General features: G+C 46.4%; 1 protein-coding gene across 1 annotated transcript in view; it reads left to right on the forward strand.

Moving 5' to 3' along the window:
* The window catches only part of LOC145338779 (glycine--tRNA ligase-like), a 37,554-nt gene extending 17,381 nt beyond the window's left edge, over positions 1-20,173 (forward strand). The window contains exons 7-17 of the mRNA XM_080183172.1: positions 916-1,061; positions 2,568-2,717; positions 2,870-3,032; positions 3,876-4,040; positions 4,779-4,886; positions 7,521-7,666; positions 10,287-10,372; positions 11,609-11,718; positions 13,509-13,602; positions 14,544-14,734; positions 19,859-20,173. Of these exons, the coding sequence (XP_080039298.1) occupies positions 916-1,061; positions 2,568-2,717; positions 2,870-3,032; positions 3,876-4,040; positions 4,779-4,886; positions 7,521-7,666; positions 10,287-10,372; positions 11,609-11,718; positions 13,509-13,602; positions 14,544-14,734; positions 19,859-19,975 (1,476 nt within the window). The 3' untranslated portion in view covers positions 19,976-20,173. The remainder of the gene's footprint in view (positions 1-915; positions 1,062-2,567; positions 2,718-2,869; positions 3,033-3,875; positions 4,041-4,778; positions 4,887-7,520; positions 7,667-10,286; positions 10,373-11,608; positions 11,719-13,508; positions 13,603-14,543; positions 14,735-19,858) is intronic.
* Positions 20,174-20,572: the final 399 nt, after the last annotated feature.

Consider the following 20,572-nt stretch of genomic DNA (forward strand, 5'->3'; position numbering starts at 1 on the left):
CTGTCCGCTCCCGCTTGTCTGTCTTGTGAACCATCTCAGTCAAATGCGCAGAGTGTCACGTGCCATGATCGAGTGTCAGCGCAGCACGGTTTGGATGTGTGAATGTACAAATTAGAAGCAGCAGATGGCCACTTGGCCCCTCGAGCATCATAGAGGTTTACAGCATGGAAACGGGCCCTTCGGCCCAACTTGTCTATGCCGCTCAATTTTAACCACTAAACTAGTCCCAATTGCCTGCATTGGCCCCTATCCCTCAATACCTATCTTCATCATGTAACTGTCTAAATGCATTTTAAAAGACAAAATTGTACCCACCTCTACTACTACATCTGGCAGCTTGTTCCCGACACTCATCACCCTCTATGTGAAAAAATTGCCCCTCTGGGCACTTTTGTGTTTCCCCCTTCTCACCTTAAACCTGTGCCTGCTTTTCCATCCATTAAGATCATGGCTGATTGAAAGATGTATTGTTGTAGGTTTCCCAAATTTCCTTTGTTCCTTACCTTGAGGGGGTACACTTGCATTGGGGTGCAACTCAACCCTGCTCTGTTGTTTACCTGGACACTACAGGTGCCAGGGTACTGTGAAGAAGAACAGGGTGTATGGGAACATACCTTAGGAACAGATAGAAACCTTGTATCATCTTCAGATTTGTTGTACCGTTCAGTTAGATCATGACCAATCTGTTAATGTCAATTCTGTTGACCTACTTTACCCCATATCCCTTATACCCTTACCCAGCCAAAATGCACCAATCTCAATATTGAAGCTTCAGTTATCACAGCAACCACAGTCTTTCGGGGAAATTAGTTCCACACTTCCACTAGCCATAGTGCTTTCTGGACATGATTACTCCCTTAGTCAAATGGGTATCGTGGAGAAATGGTAATTAATTTTGTTTATTGTCCTTTTTAGCTGGATAATTACAGCCAACAGGAGTTAGCGGATTTGTTTGTGAGCTACAGTGTCAAGTCCCCAGTCACCGGGAATGATCTGTCTCCGCCCATTTCCTTCAATCTGATGTTCCAGACGTCCATTGGACCAGGAGGCAACATGCCAGGGTAAGAATAGATGGCAGTAGAACAGATATAGTTAAGGGAAGGCTAATCAAACACGAGGGATAAGGAATTGATGGTTAAGTGGATAGATTTGGAGGAGGCTGTACTGGAGCATTCGTGGGCTGAATGGCCTGTCTCTGCTGTGTATAGTATGTAATATGTAATACTCATTGTATAGTGTAAGTACTGTACAATAAAATATACCCACTGTATACCAACTGTGTACAGTGTAAGGACTACATTCTGCTATACCCACTGTACAATGTAAGCACTGTACATTCGAATATACCCACTGTGTACAGTGTAGGCACTGTAGATTCCAATATACCCACTGTGTACAGCGTAAGTACTGTACATTCCAATGTACCCACTGTGTACAGTGTAATGTGTGTAGGTGTGTGTGTACATAGATCCCTGAAAGTTGGGAATCAAGTAGATAAGGTTGTCAAGAAGGCGTACGGTGTCTTGGCGTTTATTGGTAGGGGGATTGAATTTAGGAGTCGCAGTGTAATGTTGCAACTGTACACTACTCTAGTGCGGCCGCACTTGGAGTACTGTGTGCAGTTCTGGTCCCCGCATTACAAGAAGGATGTGGAGGCGTTGGAGAGGGTGCAGAGGAGGTTTACTAGGATGTTGCCTGGTATGGTGGGGAGGTCCTATGAGGAGAGACTGAGGGATCTAGGGTTGTTTTCGTTGGGAAGAAGGCGGCTAAGAGGGGATCTTATTGAAACATATAAGATGATTAGGGGTTTAGATAGGGTGGATAGTGATAGCCTTTTTCCTCGGATGGAGAAAGCTAGCACGAGGGGGCATGACTTTAAATTAAGGGGGGGTAGCTACAGGACGGATGTCAGGGGTAGGTTCTTTACCCAGCGGGTGGTGAGGGATTGGAATGCCCTGCCTGCTGCAGTTGTAGATGCGTCTAGTTTGGGGGCGTTTAAGAGATCTCTGGATAGGTTTATGGACGAAAAGGGATTGGTATAGGCTAGTGGGTCATTGTTTTTGTAACTGGTCGGCGCAACATCGTGGGCCGAAGGGCCTGTTCTGCGCTGTAATGTTCTATGTTCTATGTTCTATGTTCTATTAATGACTGTGCCAATATCCCCACTGTGTACAGTGTAAGCACTGTACATTCCAGTATACCCACTGTGTACAGTGTAAGCACTGTATATTCCAATATACCCACTGTGTACAGTGTAAGCACTGTACGTTCCAGTATACCCACTGTGTACAGTGTAAGGACTGTATATTCCAATATACCCACTGTGTACAGTGTAAGCACTGTACGTTCTAGTATACCCACTGTGTACAGTGTAAGGATTGTACATTTATTGAGCCTCTCTTGCAGATGATTGGATGTTGAATATATTCACAGGCAAAGCTTGGAAAGATGGATCAGAAGCTAGAGGCGTGTTAATGTTGGTCTAGCTGCTGCCAACACAATGAGTTTCTTTTGGTAGCGATGCCATGTGGAGTCTGATGTTAAAATCACCTGCTTTATATTCCCAGATACCTCAGACCGGAAACAGCTCAGGGAATTTTCCTCAACTTTAAACGGTTGCTGGAATTTAATCAGGGAAAGCTTCCCTTTGCTGCTGCTCAAATAGGAAATTCATTTCGGAATGAAATCTCCCCACGGTCAGGACTCATCCGTGTCCGGTAAGGGGCTCCTTCTCATCATCGGTTGTTGGCTTTTTACCCCCAAATCCATCTCTCAGTCCCCCCACCTCCTCTATTGCCTGCCCCCATCGCCCTCCCTGCCCCCTCCTCCACTTCCTGAATAATGACTAAGTATCTCTCTTGCTATTTAGGGAATTCACAATGGCAGAAATTGAGCATTTTGTGGATCCCAATGAGAAGGTTCATCCCAAGTTCAACACCGTAGCTGATGTGGAGATAATGCTGTACTCCGGCCAAGCCCAGACCAGTGGGCAATCAGCACGAAAGCAGCGACTTGGTGATGCTGTGGCACAGGTAGCGTTTGTACCTGTGTATACACGTGCGTTCAGGTCTGGGTGGAAGAGTCCATTATTAGAGGTTTGAGGTGCGAGGGGCAATGTTTAAAGGAAATGTACGAGGCAAGTTTTTTTACACAGAGGGGGGTGCGTGCCTGGAACTCGCTGCCAGGGCAGGTAGTGGAAGCAGATACAATAGTGACTTATAAGGGGTGTCTGGACAAATACACAAATAGGCTGGGAATAAAGGGATACGGTACCCGGAAGGGGGTTTTAGTTCAATGGGGCAGCATTGTCGGTGCAGGCTTGGAGAGCTGAAGGGCCTGTTCCTGTGCTGTAATTTTCTTTGTCCTTTGCTCTGACCTGGATGAATGCCCGGCTGAACCATCCCCTGAAGCAGGGACATTATAGACTTAGACTGAAAAATGATGAATTCTCCTTCCTTCAACCGCACAATGTTGAAGGGAGAGAAAAGATCTGAGATTCTTAAGAGGGGCGATGAACTGAATCCCAGTCCAAATTTGCGACTGTCACCAGCCCTGGATCCCAGGGACGTGGGAATGTGCGGAAAGCTATGGTTTAGTTAATTCACAAGTAGGATAAGAAGGATGGGGAATCTGGTACAGATTAGCCACAAACTAACTGAATGGCAGAATAGGCTCGAGGAGCTGGAAGACCTTCAGAAGATATCCTGGAGTGCGCTGAGAATGTCGTGGTGCAGGGTAGGAGAGTGTGAGGGCAAATGTTCTGGGAGGATTGTATAGGATTTGGGAAGGAGTGGGATTTGTTTTGAAATGATCCTGTTGGATTCCTTCACACTCTCATGTTAACCAGAGGTGGTTCCATGTCTCCCCTGCTGCAGGGAATCATCAATAACTCTGTGCTGGGATATTTCATCGGAAGGATTTACCTCTTCCTGGTGAAGGTGGGCGTGTCACCCGAGAAGCTGCGCTTTCGGCAGCACATGGAAAATGAGATGGCGCACTACGCCTGCGACTGCTGGGACGCTGAGGCCAAAACCTCTTACGTAAGCACATTCCTGTTAGTGCAGCAAGCTGGACCTTCGAGGGAGAGGCTGGAGGGTGGGCAGCGGGGGATTTTAATTTGTGTTGACGTCTCTTTAAACAACTCCCCTGTAACCATCTCACTTCCTGCAAACTAAACGGTTCCATTTGTTGTTTTTTTTTTTAACCTCACCACCTCCTCCTCCTGAAGTTTTAACCCTTTGTTGATTGGGGACAGTTGATGTCCAGCAATCGGTCTGTTTACCCCAATTGTCAATATTGAAGTGTTGAAAGGAAATGGATGGAGAAGGGTGAAGAAACCTTTTTATTCCACTTGTCCCCTCCATGCTGTGCCCTGAGCTTTCCCAGAGTGTGTAACGTTACCACAGTAACCATGACTAACTGCCGCATTCCCCAGTCCGGGATGGAATCCTGCAATCAGTGATATTCGGGATGAGTTTCCGGACTGAGAGCGATCGATTCCTCTTTAGGTGAAACTGTTGAGGGCTGGAGAACACAGGAGATGACAGATCTGCATCTTATTTCAGGTTATCCTGAATGAATCAAGGGATAGACTCGACGGGCTGAACAGCCTTCCCTCACCCTCAATGACTGTCAGTGCATTTCGTCCAGCAAGCTGTTTCTTTGAGGAGATGGTAGTGCGCTATCTTCTTGAACTGTTGCTGTCCCAGTGGTGTAGGTACTCCCACAGTGCTGTCATTCACTCTCTGCCTCTCTTTCTCTCTCCCCACTGTCTGCAGGGCTGGATCGAGATAGTTGGCTGTGCTGATCGATCGTGCTATGACCTCGCCTGTCATTCCAGAGCAACCAAAGTACCTCTAGTGGCAGAAAAGGCTTTGAAGGAGCCCATATCCTTTACACAGCAGTGCTCCCAGACTGAGGATTCAGTTTAGTTGCAGTGACTGTACCCGTCTCCTCATTACAGTATGAGTGTGAGTGTGCAGTACGTGTAGTGTGTGTGTGAGAGAGAGAGAGAAATCGCGGTGATTGGATGACACAATGGTTGGCACTGCTGCCTCACAGTGCCAAGGACTCAGGTTCAATTCCAGCCTCGGGTGTGTAGAGTTTGCACGTTCTCCTCGGGTCTGCGTGTGTTTCCTTCAGGGGCTCCAGTTTCCTCCCACACTCCAAAGATGTGCCAGTTAGGTTGATTGGCCATGCAAAATTGACCCTGGTGTCAGGATAAATACATGGGGTTATGGGGATAGGGCCTGGGTGGGATTGTGGGATGTGATGGGCCGAATGGTCTCCTTCTGCCCTACGGCTCCTATGATTCTACATCCTCGAGTTTCCCAAAATGCTTTACTGTCAGTGAAGTAATTTTTAAAGAATTGTCACTGCAGCAGGAAATTCAGCAACTAATCTGCATACAGCAAGCTTCCAACAATAGCAATGAAATAAATGAGCAGCTAATTTCGAGCAGTTGTTTGAGGAATAAATATTATTCAGGAAACTGAAGAGAATTCCTCTCAAATAGTGGAGTTTCACATCGCTTGAGATGGTAGTATATTGCAACATCTGAAAGGTGGCATCTCTGCCAGTGCAGCACTCCCTCAGTACAGTACTGTCAGCCTGGACTTTGCGCTCAAGCCTCTGGGATGGGATGAGAGCCAACGATCTTCTAACACCCGAGGAGACGGTGCCGTCACCGAACCCCTGCTGATCCTGTGAGGAACAATTCAGCTTTACGCTTTCCTCCAAGTATTCAGTGTCACGTACACAAAAGGTGAAAATGCAGATAGGTGCATGCGGCTATAATCCTCCTCACCACCTAAATTAGCCATCTTCCAATCTCCCTCCCAATCCCTCATCCCAAATGGTCATTACTTTCCACATCAGAGTCAGCAGTGAACATGATTGAGATGTCCTGTATTCTGGTGGATGAACATCTGCTCTCCAGTGCTTGATGCTGCCATTCTGAGCTGCAGTCTGTGAGTGTGCATGCATGTGATTGGTCAGATGCTCATTCATTGCTTCACCCTCTTGCTGTGCCAGTCTGGCAATGATTGCCGATGGCGAGCCCCTTTCATTGAATCGGTGTGTCTGTCCGGCTCCTAATGGGCATTGCCCACTGTAAACCGTCTCTGGGTAGGGATTAAATCAGCAATCTCACTCGGAGGAACCATGTGGCTGAATTTGGGGAAATTGTGTGATATTGCGTAGGGGGTGCTCCCGAATGCTTACATAGAACATACATAGAAACTAGAAGCAGGAGTAGGCCATTTAGCCCTTCGAGCCTGTTCTGCTATTCATTTTGATTGTTGACTGATCATCGCATTCATATCCTAATGTCATCTTTCCCCCATATCCCTTGATCCCTTTATCATCAAGAGCTATATCTAATTATGTAATGTGAGCAGTTGGATCCTAGCACGGATCCCTGCAGAACCCCACTTGCCACTGCCTGTCAGTCGGAAAAAGACCTATTTATTTGAACTCTTTGTTTCCTATCTGCTAACCAGCTTTCTATCCATCTCTTGACAATACTGCAACCCCATGTGCTATAACTTTACATAGTAGTCTGCTATGTAAGACCTTGTCAAAAGCCTTCTGAAAGTTTAAATAAACCACATCCACAGGTTCTCCCTGGTCAACTCTACTCGTTACATCCTCAAAGAATTCCAGTAGATTTGTGAAGTATTATTTCCCTTTTGTAAATCCACGTTGATTTTGTTTGATTACACCACTGCCTTTCAAATGCTGTTATGAAAACCCTTGATAACGGACTCTACAACTTCCCCGGTAGTGACATTAGGCTTACTGGTCTGTTTTCTCTCTCTCCCTTCTTGAATTGTGGTTTGACTGGAGCAGTGTAGAGGGAATCTTCGTTCTGTAGCTGACCAAACTGCACCTCACTCAGTGCGTGCTCGATACCTGAGTTGGAAACGACTCAGCTCTCCAGCACAGAATTCCTCTCAATGTTCGTTGTTTTAAAAAGCTCTCTCAATTTCAGAAGTGAGATTTGACGAAAGGTGAAGGAACCGGCTAAATATTTCAGCAAAATGGACAGACTTTCAGAATTCCTACTGCCTCATAGAGGGAGTAGGGGGCGTGAGTATAGTTGGTGGCATTGCGGCAAATAGGGTCCAGGTGAAGGCTGGGATGAAAGCACTTTATCTGAATGCACGAAGCATTCGGAATAAAGTGGATGAGCTGATGGCGCAGATCGACACAAATGGATACGATCTGGTGGCCATTACAGAGACGTGGCTGCAGGGTGACAGGGACTGGGAGCTGAATGTACAGGGCTATCAAGTGTTTAGGAAGGATAGGCCGGAGGGAAAAGGGGGGGGGCGTAGCTCTGCTGATTAAGGATAGCATCACGGTGGTAGCAAGGGATGATATTGGAGCCAAGGAGCAGAGGGTGGAATCGTTGTGGGTGGAGATTAGGAACAGCAAAGGGAGGAAGACACTGGTGGGTGGATGGCCTACTCCTGCTCCTATTTCTTATGTTCTTATGTTCATCCTTAACTTCAGTACACAAAACTGTCAACATTGTTCAGTTTGAACCCAACAAGGGGGCCATCGGCAAGGAGTTCAAGAAGGAGGCCAAGATTGTGATGGAGTACTTGAATGTCTGTGACGAATGTTACATCGTCGATATGGAGAAGGAGCTGAGTGAAAAGGGGTAAGTTTCCCAAATCCATTCAGTTAACTATCATGGCCAGGACTCGGTTAGTTTGGGGACACATCACCTGGTTTCTTGGCAGATTTGGGTTCTCTGTGGAATGAGTGGATGTGAGAAACCAGTAATCCTACCGCTCGCTCCCAGAGTTTAAGGATAGAGAGAAGGGAAAGGAGTTGATTAGCTGAGGGTCTCAGCCCATCCCACTAGGTGGAACACCATACTGTTCTTTCATTACAGTTCCATGCTGAATGATTTTAGTCTTGGCATCACAGATGTTGAAAAAGAAAATTGCCATTGCCTCCCCAAGTAGCACAGCTGTTAATGTGACAGGATGAGTAATCCAGAACCCGACTGCTGAGCTGAAGGCAAGAATTCAAATCCAACCCATGGCAGCTCGAGGATTTAAATTCAGTTAATTAAATAAATTTGCAATAAGAAGCTAGCCTCTGTAATGATGGCCACTAAACCACCAGATTGTTACAAGTACCCATCTGGGTCATTGATGCCTTTAGGGAAGGTTATACCGCTGTTCTTGGTCCATGTGACTCCAGACCCACCGCAATGCGGCTGACTGTTAACTCACACCAAGTCCTGTTTGTCCATCAACTCATGTTCGCTGACTTACATTGGTTCATGTTTAAGCACTATCTCTATTTTAACATTCTCTAGGGCTTTGTCCCTCCCTACCTTTGTAATCTCCTTCAGCCCCACAGCTCTGAGCGATCTGTTCTCCTGATTGTAATGGCTCTGGCATTGGTATCGAGCTGCAGCTACCTAAGCTCTGGAATTCCATTGCTACACCTCTCATCTCTCACTCCTTTAAGAAGTTTTTTCCTAAACCAAAGTTTGGTCATCTATCCTAATATCCCTTTATATGCTGTGTGAATTTTAATTTTAAAGGTGCTACATAAATACAAGTTGTTACTGGACTGGTTAAACAAGCTACTCAGTTACAGAATCACAGAATCCTACAGTGCAGAAGAGCCTATTGCGTCTGCACACACACAGGAAAGTCCTGACCTGATCCTACTTGCCAGGGCCCATAACCTTGAATGTTATGGTGTGTCAAGTGCTCATCCAGGTACTTGTTAAGGGATGTGAGGTAACTCGCTTCCACCACCCTCCCAGGCAGCACATTCCAGACTGTCACCATCGGCTGAGTAAAAATATTTTTCCTCAAATCCCCCACTAAACCTTCCACTCCTCACTTATAACTTGTGTCCCCTCGTAACTGACCCTTCAGCTGCTCTCTATCCACCCTGTTCATGCCCCTCATAATCTTGAACACCCCAATCAGGTCGCCACTCGGTCTTCTCTGTTCCAGAGAAAATGACCCAAGCCTATCCAACCCCTCCTTATAACTTAAACGTTCCATCCCAGGCAACGTCCTGGTGAATCTCCTCTGTACCACCTCCAGTGCAATCACATCCGTTCTATAATGTGGTGACCAGAACTGCACACAGTACTCCAGCTGTGGCCTCACCAAAGTTCTATAGAACATTCCAGCGCAGTACAGGCCCTTCGGCCCTCGATGTTGCGCCGACCAGTGGAACCAATCTAATGACCCTCTAACCTAAACTACTTCAATGTTATCCATATGCCTATCCACTGACCATTTGAACGCCCTTAAAGTTGGCGAGATAGAACATAGAACATTTATATAACTATACAATTCTGTCATGATCTCTCTGCTTTTGTGATTTTTACCCTGATTGATAAAGACGAGTGTGCCATTCTTTCACCACCTTATTACTCTGCTTTTCCGCCTTCAGAGATCTATGGACAAACACGCCAATGTCCCTTTATTTTTCCGAACTTCCCAGTGTCAGACTTTTCATAGTACACTTCCTTCACAAATCACTCCTTCCAAAGTGCATCACCTCACACTTTTCAGGCTTCAATTCCATCTGCCACTTATCTGCCCATTTGACAATCTTGTCTATATCTTCCTGTAACCCAAGACATTCCACCTCACTGCTAACCACCCGGCCAATCTTTGTCATCGGCAAACTTAACTGATCCTACTTCCCACATAGTCATCTATGTTATTTATATACACGATGAACAATAGGGGGCCAGCACAGATCCGTGTGTTAGGGGTGGACAATAAATGCTGGTCTTGCCAGCGCCACCCATTTCCCAGGAATGAATTCAACAAATAAACCCTTCCATTAGTTTTGATCTCTGGTACCTGTCCCAGATCTTCTCTGAAAATGACCATTGTAATCAGGCTGTGCGTTCCAGACATCTGCCACTCTCTGCGATAACTTACCCCCAAAGCTCTATATCTATGCCCAGCATGGAGCAGGGGAAGTTATAACTGTGTACAGCCCCCGTATCTCTGGCGCTTGAACCCCAAATTCAACACAGCTCACACTACTAAATTCTCCCTCAGTGTACCCGAACAGGTGCCAGAGTGTGGCGACGAGGGGATTTTCACAGTAACTTCATTGCAGTGTTAATGTAAGCCTACTTGTGACACTAATAGATAAACTAAACTAAACTTAAACTAGTTGTAGCAGTGGGCATTATTCCTCATCCTGGGATGGAAAGTTTGTTGAAGTTATTTGCGAGTGTGTGAGACTGATGTTGGTTTATCTCCCTTAATCCCTCTTTCTAGAGAGTTCACCTTTGAGTCGGAAGGGAAGAGTTTCACTTTGAACAAGAACATGGTTGGAGTGAAAAGGTTTCAGAAGACTTTACACGGTCAGTGGCTTTGGCTTGAACTGTTGGTGTTGCTGTTTCTGAATTAGCCCTCACGCTGTTCTACACTTCACCCTCACCATCTCTGCCTTCACAGGCAATAGTGTAAATTCCTTTGATTGTAAATAGAGTCCATGAACACAGCATCACGTCATTCATCGTCCTTTTAGTAGCTCTGTAAATATCTGAAACCATTCTCTGCTTCACAAACCCATCAGTTATATCCTAAGTACAGAATAACATTCCAGTAGACGTCAGTCTTGGGGTGTCAGCTCCAGGTATAACACCATGTTAATGTCGATAATGAGACCGTCATTTACAAATACTCTGGAACACAGAAGCTTGAAGGGAGAATTTTTACTTTGGATTGTCTTACTGTAGATTTAAATTTATGTTCACTATCTGTCTATCTTATCAGCCTGTCCTATTTATGTATGTACACCTCCATCTTATATATAGATGGGGAGATGACAAAATGCTGCTTCCCAGCATTAAGATCAGTGATGACTTTGTTCTTGATAAATAACATGTATAAAATGATTCATTGTTGTGTTGTCACTTAGCTTTCGTATATTTGTAAAAACTTCATACATAAGGCTGGCAGATTGAGAAACTCACACTTGTGTTAGGAATTTTGTGCACAATTAGTTTGAAAGTGTAGAGGCTTACTCAGACAAATGTAACAAGATATTATGTGCAGAGCAAGATTCCACAAATAATATAGAATCTTACAGTACAGAGGGAGGCCATTCTGCCCATCGAGTTTGCACCAACCACAATCCTACCTAGGTCCTATCCCCGTGCATTTACCCAGTGAGGCCCCCGACACTAAAAGGCAATTTAGCATGGCCATTCATCTAAGCTGCACACCTTTAGACTGTGGGAGGAAACTGGAGTACCGGACGAAACCCCTACAGTCATGGGGAGAATGTGCAGACAGTAATCCAAGCCGGGAATCGAACCCGGATCCCTGGAGCTGTGAGACAGCAGTGCTAACCACTGTGCCACCGTGCCGGGAATGTGATGAATGGACTGTGTTCAGAGACAGCATCACGAGTGGGACTTACTCTGAAGCTGAATCTAAAATGAGTAGTGAGGCTCTGGGACAGTGGGGAATGTTTTAAGAGCTTCTGTGTGAAGGAGTTTGTGGGAAGCAGGGTTTACCCAGCCTCCCTGAGCTCTCTCAGTTATCTGCCTTCTTGCACTAATGAACCTTTTTTTTTGTTCCTGGTGCTTCAGTGGAGGAAATTACTCCCAGTGTGATTGAGCCGTCCTTTGGAATCGGAAGAATCATGTATTCAGTTTTTGAGCACACCTTTCACATCCGGGAAGGGGACGAGCAGAGAACAGTAAGTCCACACGTTCTCCCTGCGCAATCTTGAGTCTGCAAGGGGCAGAGGCGGGCAGAGCAGGAGAGGCAGACAGAGTGGGAGAAGTGGGCGGAGTAGAGTGATGAGAGGAGGGAGGAAGAAAGAGATGAGTGAGTGAGCAAGGTTGAGAATTTTAAATAGTTGCGCGGGGGGTGGGTGGGAAACAGGAGGCTGTGTTGGGTAAGAGGAGGGGGTGATAGGTGAACAGCAGCCACTGGGATAGGATGAGAATAATAGGAAGCTGTCGAGGTAAGGATATTGAGTGATCGCTATTGGTTTACTGCTGACTGTGGGAGTGAGGGACGTGGATTGGTTAAGGTGTTTTGGATAATCTCCTATCCAGGATAAGGAAATCCACCTGTTTCTGTCCTTCCACATAATCCACAGTGCAGCACTGCATTGTTATCAGGGATCCCATGTTTAGCTGTTTAATATCCAGAAACAAAGCTGTTCTCAGCTCTCGCTGTAGGTTATTGATTGCAGTCTGTTACCCTGACGTAAGGTGTGGGGAGACTCTCACACGGAACCATACACTGCCTGTAACGGAAATGAGTGACTGTAACAAGTAATGTGTTCACACAACAGTTTTATCGAATATTGAGTAATGATTATGATCTAAAAAGAGATAAATAAGTAAAAAGAAAGATAGCTTATCAGAAGAAGAAAAAAGATTTTTTTTAAAGCACAAACAATAGTGCCAAATTGGACTGTCCCGTGACAGCCCCAGGCTGGTACATGTGTTACCAACTCGCTGAGATATTTGTGGAAGATCACTAAGGTCAGTCACTCCGTTCTTGACCCTTCTGCTGTATTCAGCAGCGAGTCCTCAAAGCACAGTCCCTTCAAGCCAAATTTCTGGCTGCATTCCAGCCTTCCCAGTCCGAGTATAGTCCTTTCCCAAAGCAAACCATTCCTTCTCAAGCCTCCTCACGAGAATATAGAAACATAGGAGCAGGAGGAGGCCATTTGGCCCATTGTGCCAATGCTGGCTTTTTGAAAGAGCTGTTCAATCCGTCCCACACTTTTCATTCCCTTCCAAATACTTCCACAAGTTCACATCCAGGTTTTATTTTTGTTTGGATGGGTTCACTGGTGGTGTCATTTACTCAGAGAACCCAGACTGCTCTTTCATAGATCCTCAACGATTGTTTGTTGCCTGGGTCCAGCGCAGGGTCTGCTTTGAAACTGCTTAAATGAATCGAAGGGTGGGGGGTGAGATGAGGAGACAAAGGATCCAGCAAGAGTCTGAGAATGAAATATAGTAGAATGTGGTAGGTGTAAAAGAGAGATTGGGAAGATAGGAGCAACTCAAAATGAACAGCTTCATCTCACCGGTAGAAGAATCGAGCTGATGAAATATCCTTACGCAGTGAGGCATTAAGATGCAGTGCCAGAAAGGACAGTGGAGACAGATTCAATAATAACTTTCAAAAGGAAATATGACCAGTTGAAGTGAATAAACTGCAAGGATAAAGCAGGGAGTGGGCTTAACTGGATAGTTGTTTCGAAGAGCCAGCAAGGATATGATGGACAGAATGGTTTCCTTCTAAGCTGCATGACCCTATGCTTTGATATCCGTACTACAATGTGTAAATATTAACTCTGACATTTCACATATGTAGTATTTTAACCAAAAAATAGAGGGATTGGGAGGGGAATCTGTGACGGAGAAATGTGATGGCAATGTGGGGTTGCTGAAGTATCACAGGATGCCACTGAATTCCGATTCCCGTCCCTGTCTTCACATCTCTTCTGTTCCTCCCAAACAGTACTTCAGCTTTCCGGCGACAGTGGCTCCCTATAAATGTTCAGTTCTGCCCCTCAGTCAGAACCAGGAGTTTGCTCCGTTTGTGAAGGAGCTCGGTGAGTAGCTGATGATTCAAAAGCTCACTGAGATAAACTAGTGAGTGACTAGATTTGAATCAGTTTGATCATTGGCTGATTTTTTTTTGTGTCTGTCATGTTGACTGAAGTCATTGTAAACATTGGACCTGTTAAGTGATGGGAACAGATGTCAGTCGATCGATCCCTGTTCTCTGTGTACTCCTTTGGTCGTTTCATTTAACGAGGATCTATCTGCATTGGAAACAGTTCAGAGAAGGTTCACTAGGCTGATTCCTGGGATGAAAGGGATTGTCTTCTGGGGAGAGGTCAAGCCTTTGCTCTCTGGCATTTAGAAGAATGAGAGAGGATCTTATTGAGACATCCAAGATTCTGTAGAGAGTGGACAGGATGGAAGCTGATTGGGGAATCCAGAACTGGAGGGGCACAGTTTCACAATAAGACGTCCTCTGTTTGAAGAGGAGGAGTTCCGTGTCTCTCTGGGTGATTTAGTGTTTGGATTTCTCTTCCCCGGAGAGCAATGGAGGCTGGGACACTGAGTATATTTAAGGCTGAGTCAGTCAGAGTCTTAATTGACCAAGGAGCCCAGGGTTATGGGAGAGACAGATAGGAGAGTGGAGTTGAGGTCACCATCAGATCAGCAATAATCTTGTTGAGTGGTGAAGTGGGCTTGAGGGGACCGTCCTCCAATTTTTCATGTGATGGTAGACCTCACTCTGGATCCCAAGATTTCTGTTGTTACTACAATACATATGAACCTTTATTACTTTAAAAAAAAAGGGTGCTGGCAGCTATCAGTTCCCGAGGGAGGTTATCACGGAGGTCTTTCCTGAGGGGGAGACCACGGGGATCTTTCCCAAGAAGATCGTGGGGACGGTCCCCGAGGGGGAGACGGTGGGGACCTGTTGTGTTTGTTGTCTGTCTGTTACCCTCCCTGATGACACTGCCTGTCCTCTCTGCAGCTGAAGCACTCACCAAGTATGGCGTTTCCCACAAAGTGGATGATTCCTCTGGCTCCATTGGTAGGCGGTACGCCAGGACAGATGAGATCGGTGTGGCTTTTGGCATAACCATCGACTTTGACACGGTGAACAAAGTGCCTCACACAGCCACACTGAGGGACCGTGACTCGATGAGGCAGATCCGTGCTGAGGTAGGTTCAAAGAGCAGGTTCTCTGATCACGTTCCCTCCCTCCATTGCTGGGCGTACACCTACTTTAATAAAACAGCCAGGATGTCCAGATATCAGGAAACTCTGACTGCAGAGCCTGGGAAGCAGCTTTGCTGAGGAGGAGACGGCTTGCTCATTACTGGTGACTACACAAGCTCTACAAGATAATGAGGGACACAGATAGAGTGGGTAGGAAAACATCCTCCCCTTAGTGGAGGGGTTAATAATCAGGGGGAATAGATATAGGCGAAGGGGCAGGGGATTTGAGGAAAAGTTTCTTAACTCAGAGGCTGGTGGGAATCTGGAACTCGCTGCCTGAGAGGGTGGTAGAGGTGGGAACAAAAAAAGAAAGAAAATTACAGCACAGGAATAGACCCTTCAGCCCTCCAAACCTGCATTGACCATGCTGCCTGACTGAACTAAAACCCCCTACCCTTCCGGGGACCATATCTCTCTATTCCCATCCTATTCATGTGCTTGTCAAGACACCCCTTAAAAGTCAGTACCGTATCTGCTTCCACTCCTCCCCCAGCCACGAGTACCAGGCATCCATGACTCTGTGTAAAAAATCTACCTTGTACTTCTCCCTTAAATCTTGCCCCTCGCACCTTAACCCTGTGCCCCCTAGTAATTGACTCTTCCACCCTGGGAAAAAGCTTCTGACTATCCACTCTGTCCATGCCTCTCATAATCTTGTAGACTTCTGTCAGGTCACCCCTCAATCTCCGTCATTCCAGTGAGAACAAACCAAGTTTCTCCAACCTCTCCTCAGAGCTAATGCCCTCCATACCAGGCAACATCCTGGTAAATCTTTTCTGTACCTTCTCCAAAGCCTCCACGTCCTTCTGGTAGCATGGCGACCAGAATTGAACACTGTATTCCAAGTGTGGACTAACTAAGGTCCTATAAAGCTGCAACATGACTTGCCAATTTTTAAACTCAATGTCCTGTATGCCTTCTTGACTACCTTCTCCACCTACATTGCCACTTTCAGTGACCTGTGTACCTGTACACCTAGATCCCTTTGCCAATCAATACACTTAAGGGTTCTGCCATTTACTGTATATTTCCTATCTGTATTAGACATTCCAAAATGAATTACTTCACATTTGTCCGGATTAAACTCCATCTACCATCTCTCTCTCTCCCAAGTCTCCAACTGATCTATGTCCTTCTGTATCCTCTGATGGTCCTCATTGCAACCACAAATCCACCAATCTTTGTTGTCCACAAATTTACTAATCAAACCAGTTACATTTTCTTCCAAATCATTTTTATATATATTACAAATGGCAAAGATCCCAGCACTGATCCCTGAGGAACACCCTCCATTCAGAAACACACCCTTCCACTGCTACCCTCTGTCTTTGAGCCAGTCTTGTATCCACCTTGCCAGCTCACCTTTGATTCCATGCGACTTCACCTTCTGCACCAGTCTGCCATGGCGGGCCTTGTCAAAGGCTTTACTGAGTCCATGTAGACAACATCCACTGCCCTACCCTCATCAACCATCTTCGTCATTCCCTCAATCAAGTTCGTGAGACATGACCTCCCCTTCACAAAACCATGTTGCCTCTCACTAATTCATCCATCCTCGCAACATTTAAGCGTTTAGATGAGCACTAGAAATGCCTCAGCATGCAAAACAACAGACCAAGTGCTGAAAAGTAGGAGTGGAAAGATAGGTGTTCAGTGGCTGGCGTAGGCAGCATGGGCTGAAGGGCCTCTTTCTGTGTGGTAAAACTCTGTGATACTCTGCACAGTAAGAAGTCTCACAACATCAGGTTAAAGTCCAACAGGTTTATTTGAATCATGAGCTTTCGGAGCGCTGCTCCTTCATCGGATGAGAGAAACCTGAGGATTTTGCAGCACTTCGAAAGCTCGTGATTCCAAATAAACCTGTTGGACTTTAACCTGGTGTTGTGAGACTTCTTACTGTGTTTACCCCAGTCCAACACCAGCATCTGCACATTTTCTATACTTGTTCTTGTTTATTTGTTCTTTAATGACGAATGTTCTTTAAGAGACTTCTGGATGAGTACATGGGATTTAATGGGATTGAGGGTTATAGATAGGCCTGGTAGGTAGGGATATGATCAGCGTAACTTGTGGGCCGAAGGGCCTGTTTGTGCTGTAGTTTTTCTATGTTCTATGACCCTGCTCTCTGTTCCTTTCTCACTCAGATATGTATCATTGCCTTAGCTGGGCATTATTAAAGATTGGAAACTACGCTCTGGTCTAGTTTCCTATAAACTGAGGCAGTCAATATTGTCAGAATCAGCAGTTGTAATGGTGATAAAAGTGTAATACATAGTGTAGCAAGTACGTAAACTGGATATTTCCCCATGGTGAGTGGGTGGCCAGCTCACCTTTACTCTGCTGCGTCTTTCTCAGATCAATCTTTATATCGACTCCTCTCGCTGCCTCACCTCTCCCTCAGCCTCATACAGAAACACAAGATCATGGAGCTGAGTTTTACACTCTGCTGCAGGTGGCTTTGTGGAGCGGGGTGCGTGTCTGTAAAATTCCTGTTGGTCTGCAGTGTTACAACGTGGCAGAGGAGGCACAGGCCCACCCACTTGCCCTTGGCCCAATTGAGACCCTGAAGTGGGTATTTAATAATCAGTAAAAAGCCATTTCCAGCCCAACCTCCATTTCTGGAGCTGTTGGGAGGCCTGGCGAGTCACCCTGCTCAGTACTCTGTGAGCGGGGGGGCTCTCCATCAACAAGCCATTCCTTTCCTCGCCTCCACCTTCCCCCTGCCCTCACCCCCCCCACTGTCTCCCTGACCGTTTCCCCTTGCACCCTTTTCCCTCTCCCTGCCCCTTCCCCTCCCGTCCCCTCCCCTCCTGTTCCCTCCCCTCACACACTTGCCCCTCCTGTCCCCTTCCCTCAGGGAGACTCTCCCTGCACTTACCTGGTCCTGGATTCTGGGACTTTGAACCTGGTCACTGCCCTGCTGGGACTGAGAGGCAGGGCTTCTTCCTGAGTGAGGGATAGGAGTCCCGTCTACAATCAGTTTGTGCTCTGTAGAGAGCGCGATAGCTGCCGGGCAGCCAGTACCGGTGGGAATGCATTCCTTGCACGATGGTGTGGGAAACTTTGTCATCCCATTCACACAATCGTTCTCAGCCACTCAGTCCCACTGCAGCTGGTGTAGACATGCTTCTGTTTTGATGCTGAGGGGGAAATTGTGGTAAGGTCGCGGGATGGGTAATCCAGAAACCCAAGCTAATACACTGAGGATGTGAGTTCATATCCCCACCCCCACCCCCCCAAAGTGAAATTAAAATTAAATTAATAAATCTGGAATTGAAAGCTAGTCTTGAACGTGAAACTTACCAATTGTCGGAAAAACCCATCTGGTTCACTGACGACATTTGGGGAGAGAAATCTGCTGTCCTTACCTGGTTTGGCCTACATGTGACCCTGGAGCCACAGTAATGTGGTTGACTCTCAACTGCCCTCTGAAATGGGGACTGAGAGATGGAAACAAATGCTGTACTATCCCTATGCTGCCCATATCCCCAGAATGTATAAAAGACCCACCCTGATTCTCAGCAGTTCTGATTTTAGGCAGCTTGTTCTGTTTAACATCACCTTCCCTGAGTGTGGAAGGAGGCCATTCAGCCCATCAAGTCTGCACTGACTCTCCAAAAGAGTATCTTACTCAGGACCTCCTCTCTACCCTATTCCATAACTGGGTACATTTAACATGGCCAATCAACCTAACACATATCTTCAGACTGGGAGAAGAGACCGTGCACCTGGAGGAAGCCAGGTTCTTACCTGGTCCTGGATTCTGGGACTTTGAACCTGGTCCTGGATTCTGGGACTTTGAACCTGGTCACTGCGCTGCTGGAATGGCCAGGACTGAGAGGCAGGGCTTCTTCCTGAGTGAGGGATAGGAGTCCCATCTACGATCAGTTAATCTCCGTGGAGAGCGAGATAGCTGCCAGGCAACCAGTACCGGCGGGAACGCTTTCCTTGCTGACTCCTCGCATGATGGTGTGGGAAACTTCGTCGTCCCATTCACACAATCGTTCTCAGCCGCTCAGTCCCACTGCAGCTGGTGTAAACACGGGGAGAACATGCAAACTCCACGTAGACAGTGACCCGAGGCAGGAATTGAACCCAGGTCCCTGGCGCTGTGAGGCAGCAGTGTTAACCACTGTGCCACTGATGTTCCTGGAGGTGAGTTGGGTTGTTGGTGTCTGAGTTCTCCTGAGTTAATTTAGCCATCCTGGTATCTGTGAAATCTTTCCCGCGTTGTTTCCCATCGTCCTGTTGCTTTCCTGTCATTGTCCAGTTTTTTTGGCTGCTGGATGGTTGTGAGTTTTGGTGGGGAGGGAGGATGGGAGAGGTTTTTATGCTGGATTTTCTCTTCCTTCCCTTCACACCCACTCATTCCCCAATCTCCGGATTGCTGAGAGAGGAACATTGCATGAAGTATTCTGCTGATCCTGTATTTGGAGTAGGAGCTGCCTTTACCCAGTGAGTGGCTGAACCACTTTGGACCAGGATGTTTGTGGGTTTGATCCTCTGTCTAAGCAGCTTGGTGATTAGCAGCAAGAGCTCTGGTGGTTTCAGACCCACTCAGCACCTCCCACATCTCTCATTATGGCTTAAGCTTCCCAGGACCTGGGCTGTCAGACGTACCCCCCAAGCCCTGCAAAAGTGACTATCAGAATCTGGTGCTGGGGCTCTAACCCTGACCGGGAGTTTGAGTCCATGTTCGGGAATTTATAGCCTCACTCGGGTGAGATCATACAATCCCGCCCGAGGCCAACAGAGATTTCCCTCTGTGAGCCTCACCCTCCCCAGAATCAGGGCTGGGGAGGTGGTAAAATTCCATCACATGTCTCTATTACATCAGCTGTCAGCTCTAATTATAGCTCTCGTTCAATATTTCTCTCCATTTCCTTTATCTTCAATTTTGATTTGATTTATTATTGTCACCTGTATTAGCATACAGTGAAAAGTACTGTTTCTTGCGCACTATACAGACAAAACATACCATCTAAAGGTGTAAGATCTCCTTCCCTAAAGGACATTAGTGTTTAGACATTTTCTAAAGGTATTCATTGTTTAACATTTTCTTTGCAGGTTTCGGAACTGCCGCAGGTTGTGCGAGATCTAGCCAACGGTTCCCTCACCTGGGCTGATATCGAGGCCAAGTACCCTCTGTTCGAAGGGCAGGAAACAAGCAAGAAAGAAAATTGATGTTGCCTCTCTATACTTCCTCCTCCCGTCCTCTGTACAGCCGGGCACTGTGAACCGTGCTGTGAATGTTGGTCATACAGGTCTGATTGAAAGCACGTTCACAAACCAGTGACTGTCCCTCCCGTGGAAAGCAAGCCCCTCATTGCAGGATCATGCAAGAATTTAATCAGATTCTGTACAGTAAATCACAATGGTGAACTGGCTGGTTGTGGTTTTTCTGCTCTGCTAACCCTCAACTCCAACTGTTTTTACAACTGAACATCTCGATTATAATGTGATGGTGCACTCTGTAGGAACACTAATCAGTTTAATTACTCTGCTAACAGGCACTGAGCAATTTACTGTCTCTCTTGTAAATGACTGGGGAGGAGGTTTCCATAGAATGGGAGACAAGGTCACCAGTCAACTGAGGAAAAATTTTCCCATTCAACCTTAACTCCACGTAACCCTCCACAGGTGAAGGGTTATCTCACAGCAATAACCCTTCGTAAATGGAACTAATAATTTAAAACTGGTACATATGAGTATAGAATGAGAGAAAATTGAATAATTGAGGGGTTTGGGTGGTTTATATATAGAATAACGGATACCCGGGAG

This window comes from Carcharhinus amblyrhynchos, unplaced genomic scaffold, assembly GCF_965287045.1.
Source record: "Carcharhinus amblyrhynchos unplaced genomic scaffold, sCarAmb.v2.hapA chromosome_171, whole genome shotgun sequence".
In the NCBI taxonomy this organism is placed as follows: Eukaryota; Metazoa; Chordata; class Chondrichthyes; order Carcharhiniformes; family Carcharhinidae; genus Carcharhinus; species Carcharhinus amblyrhynchos.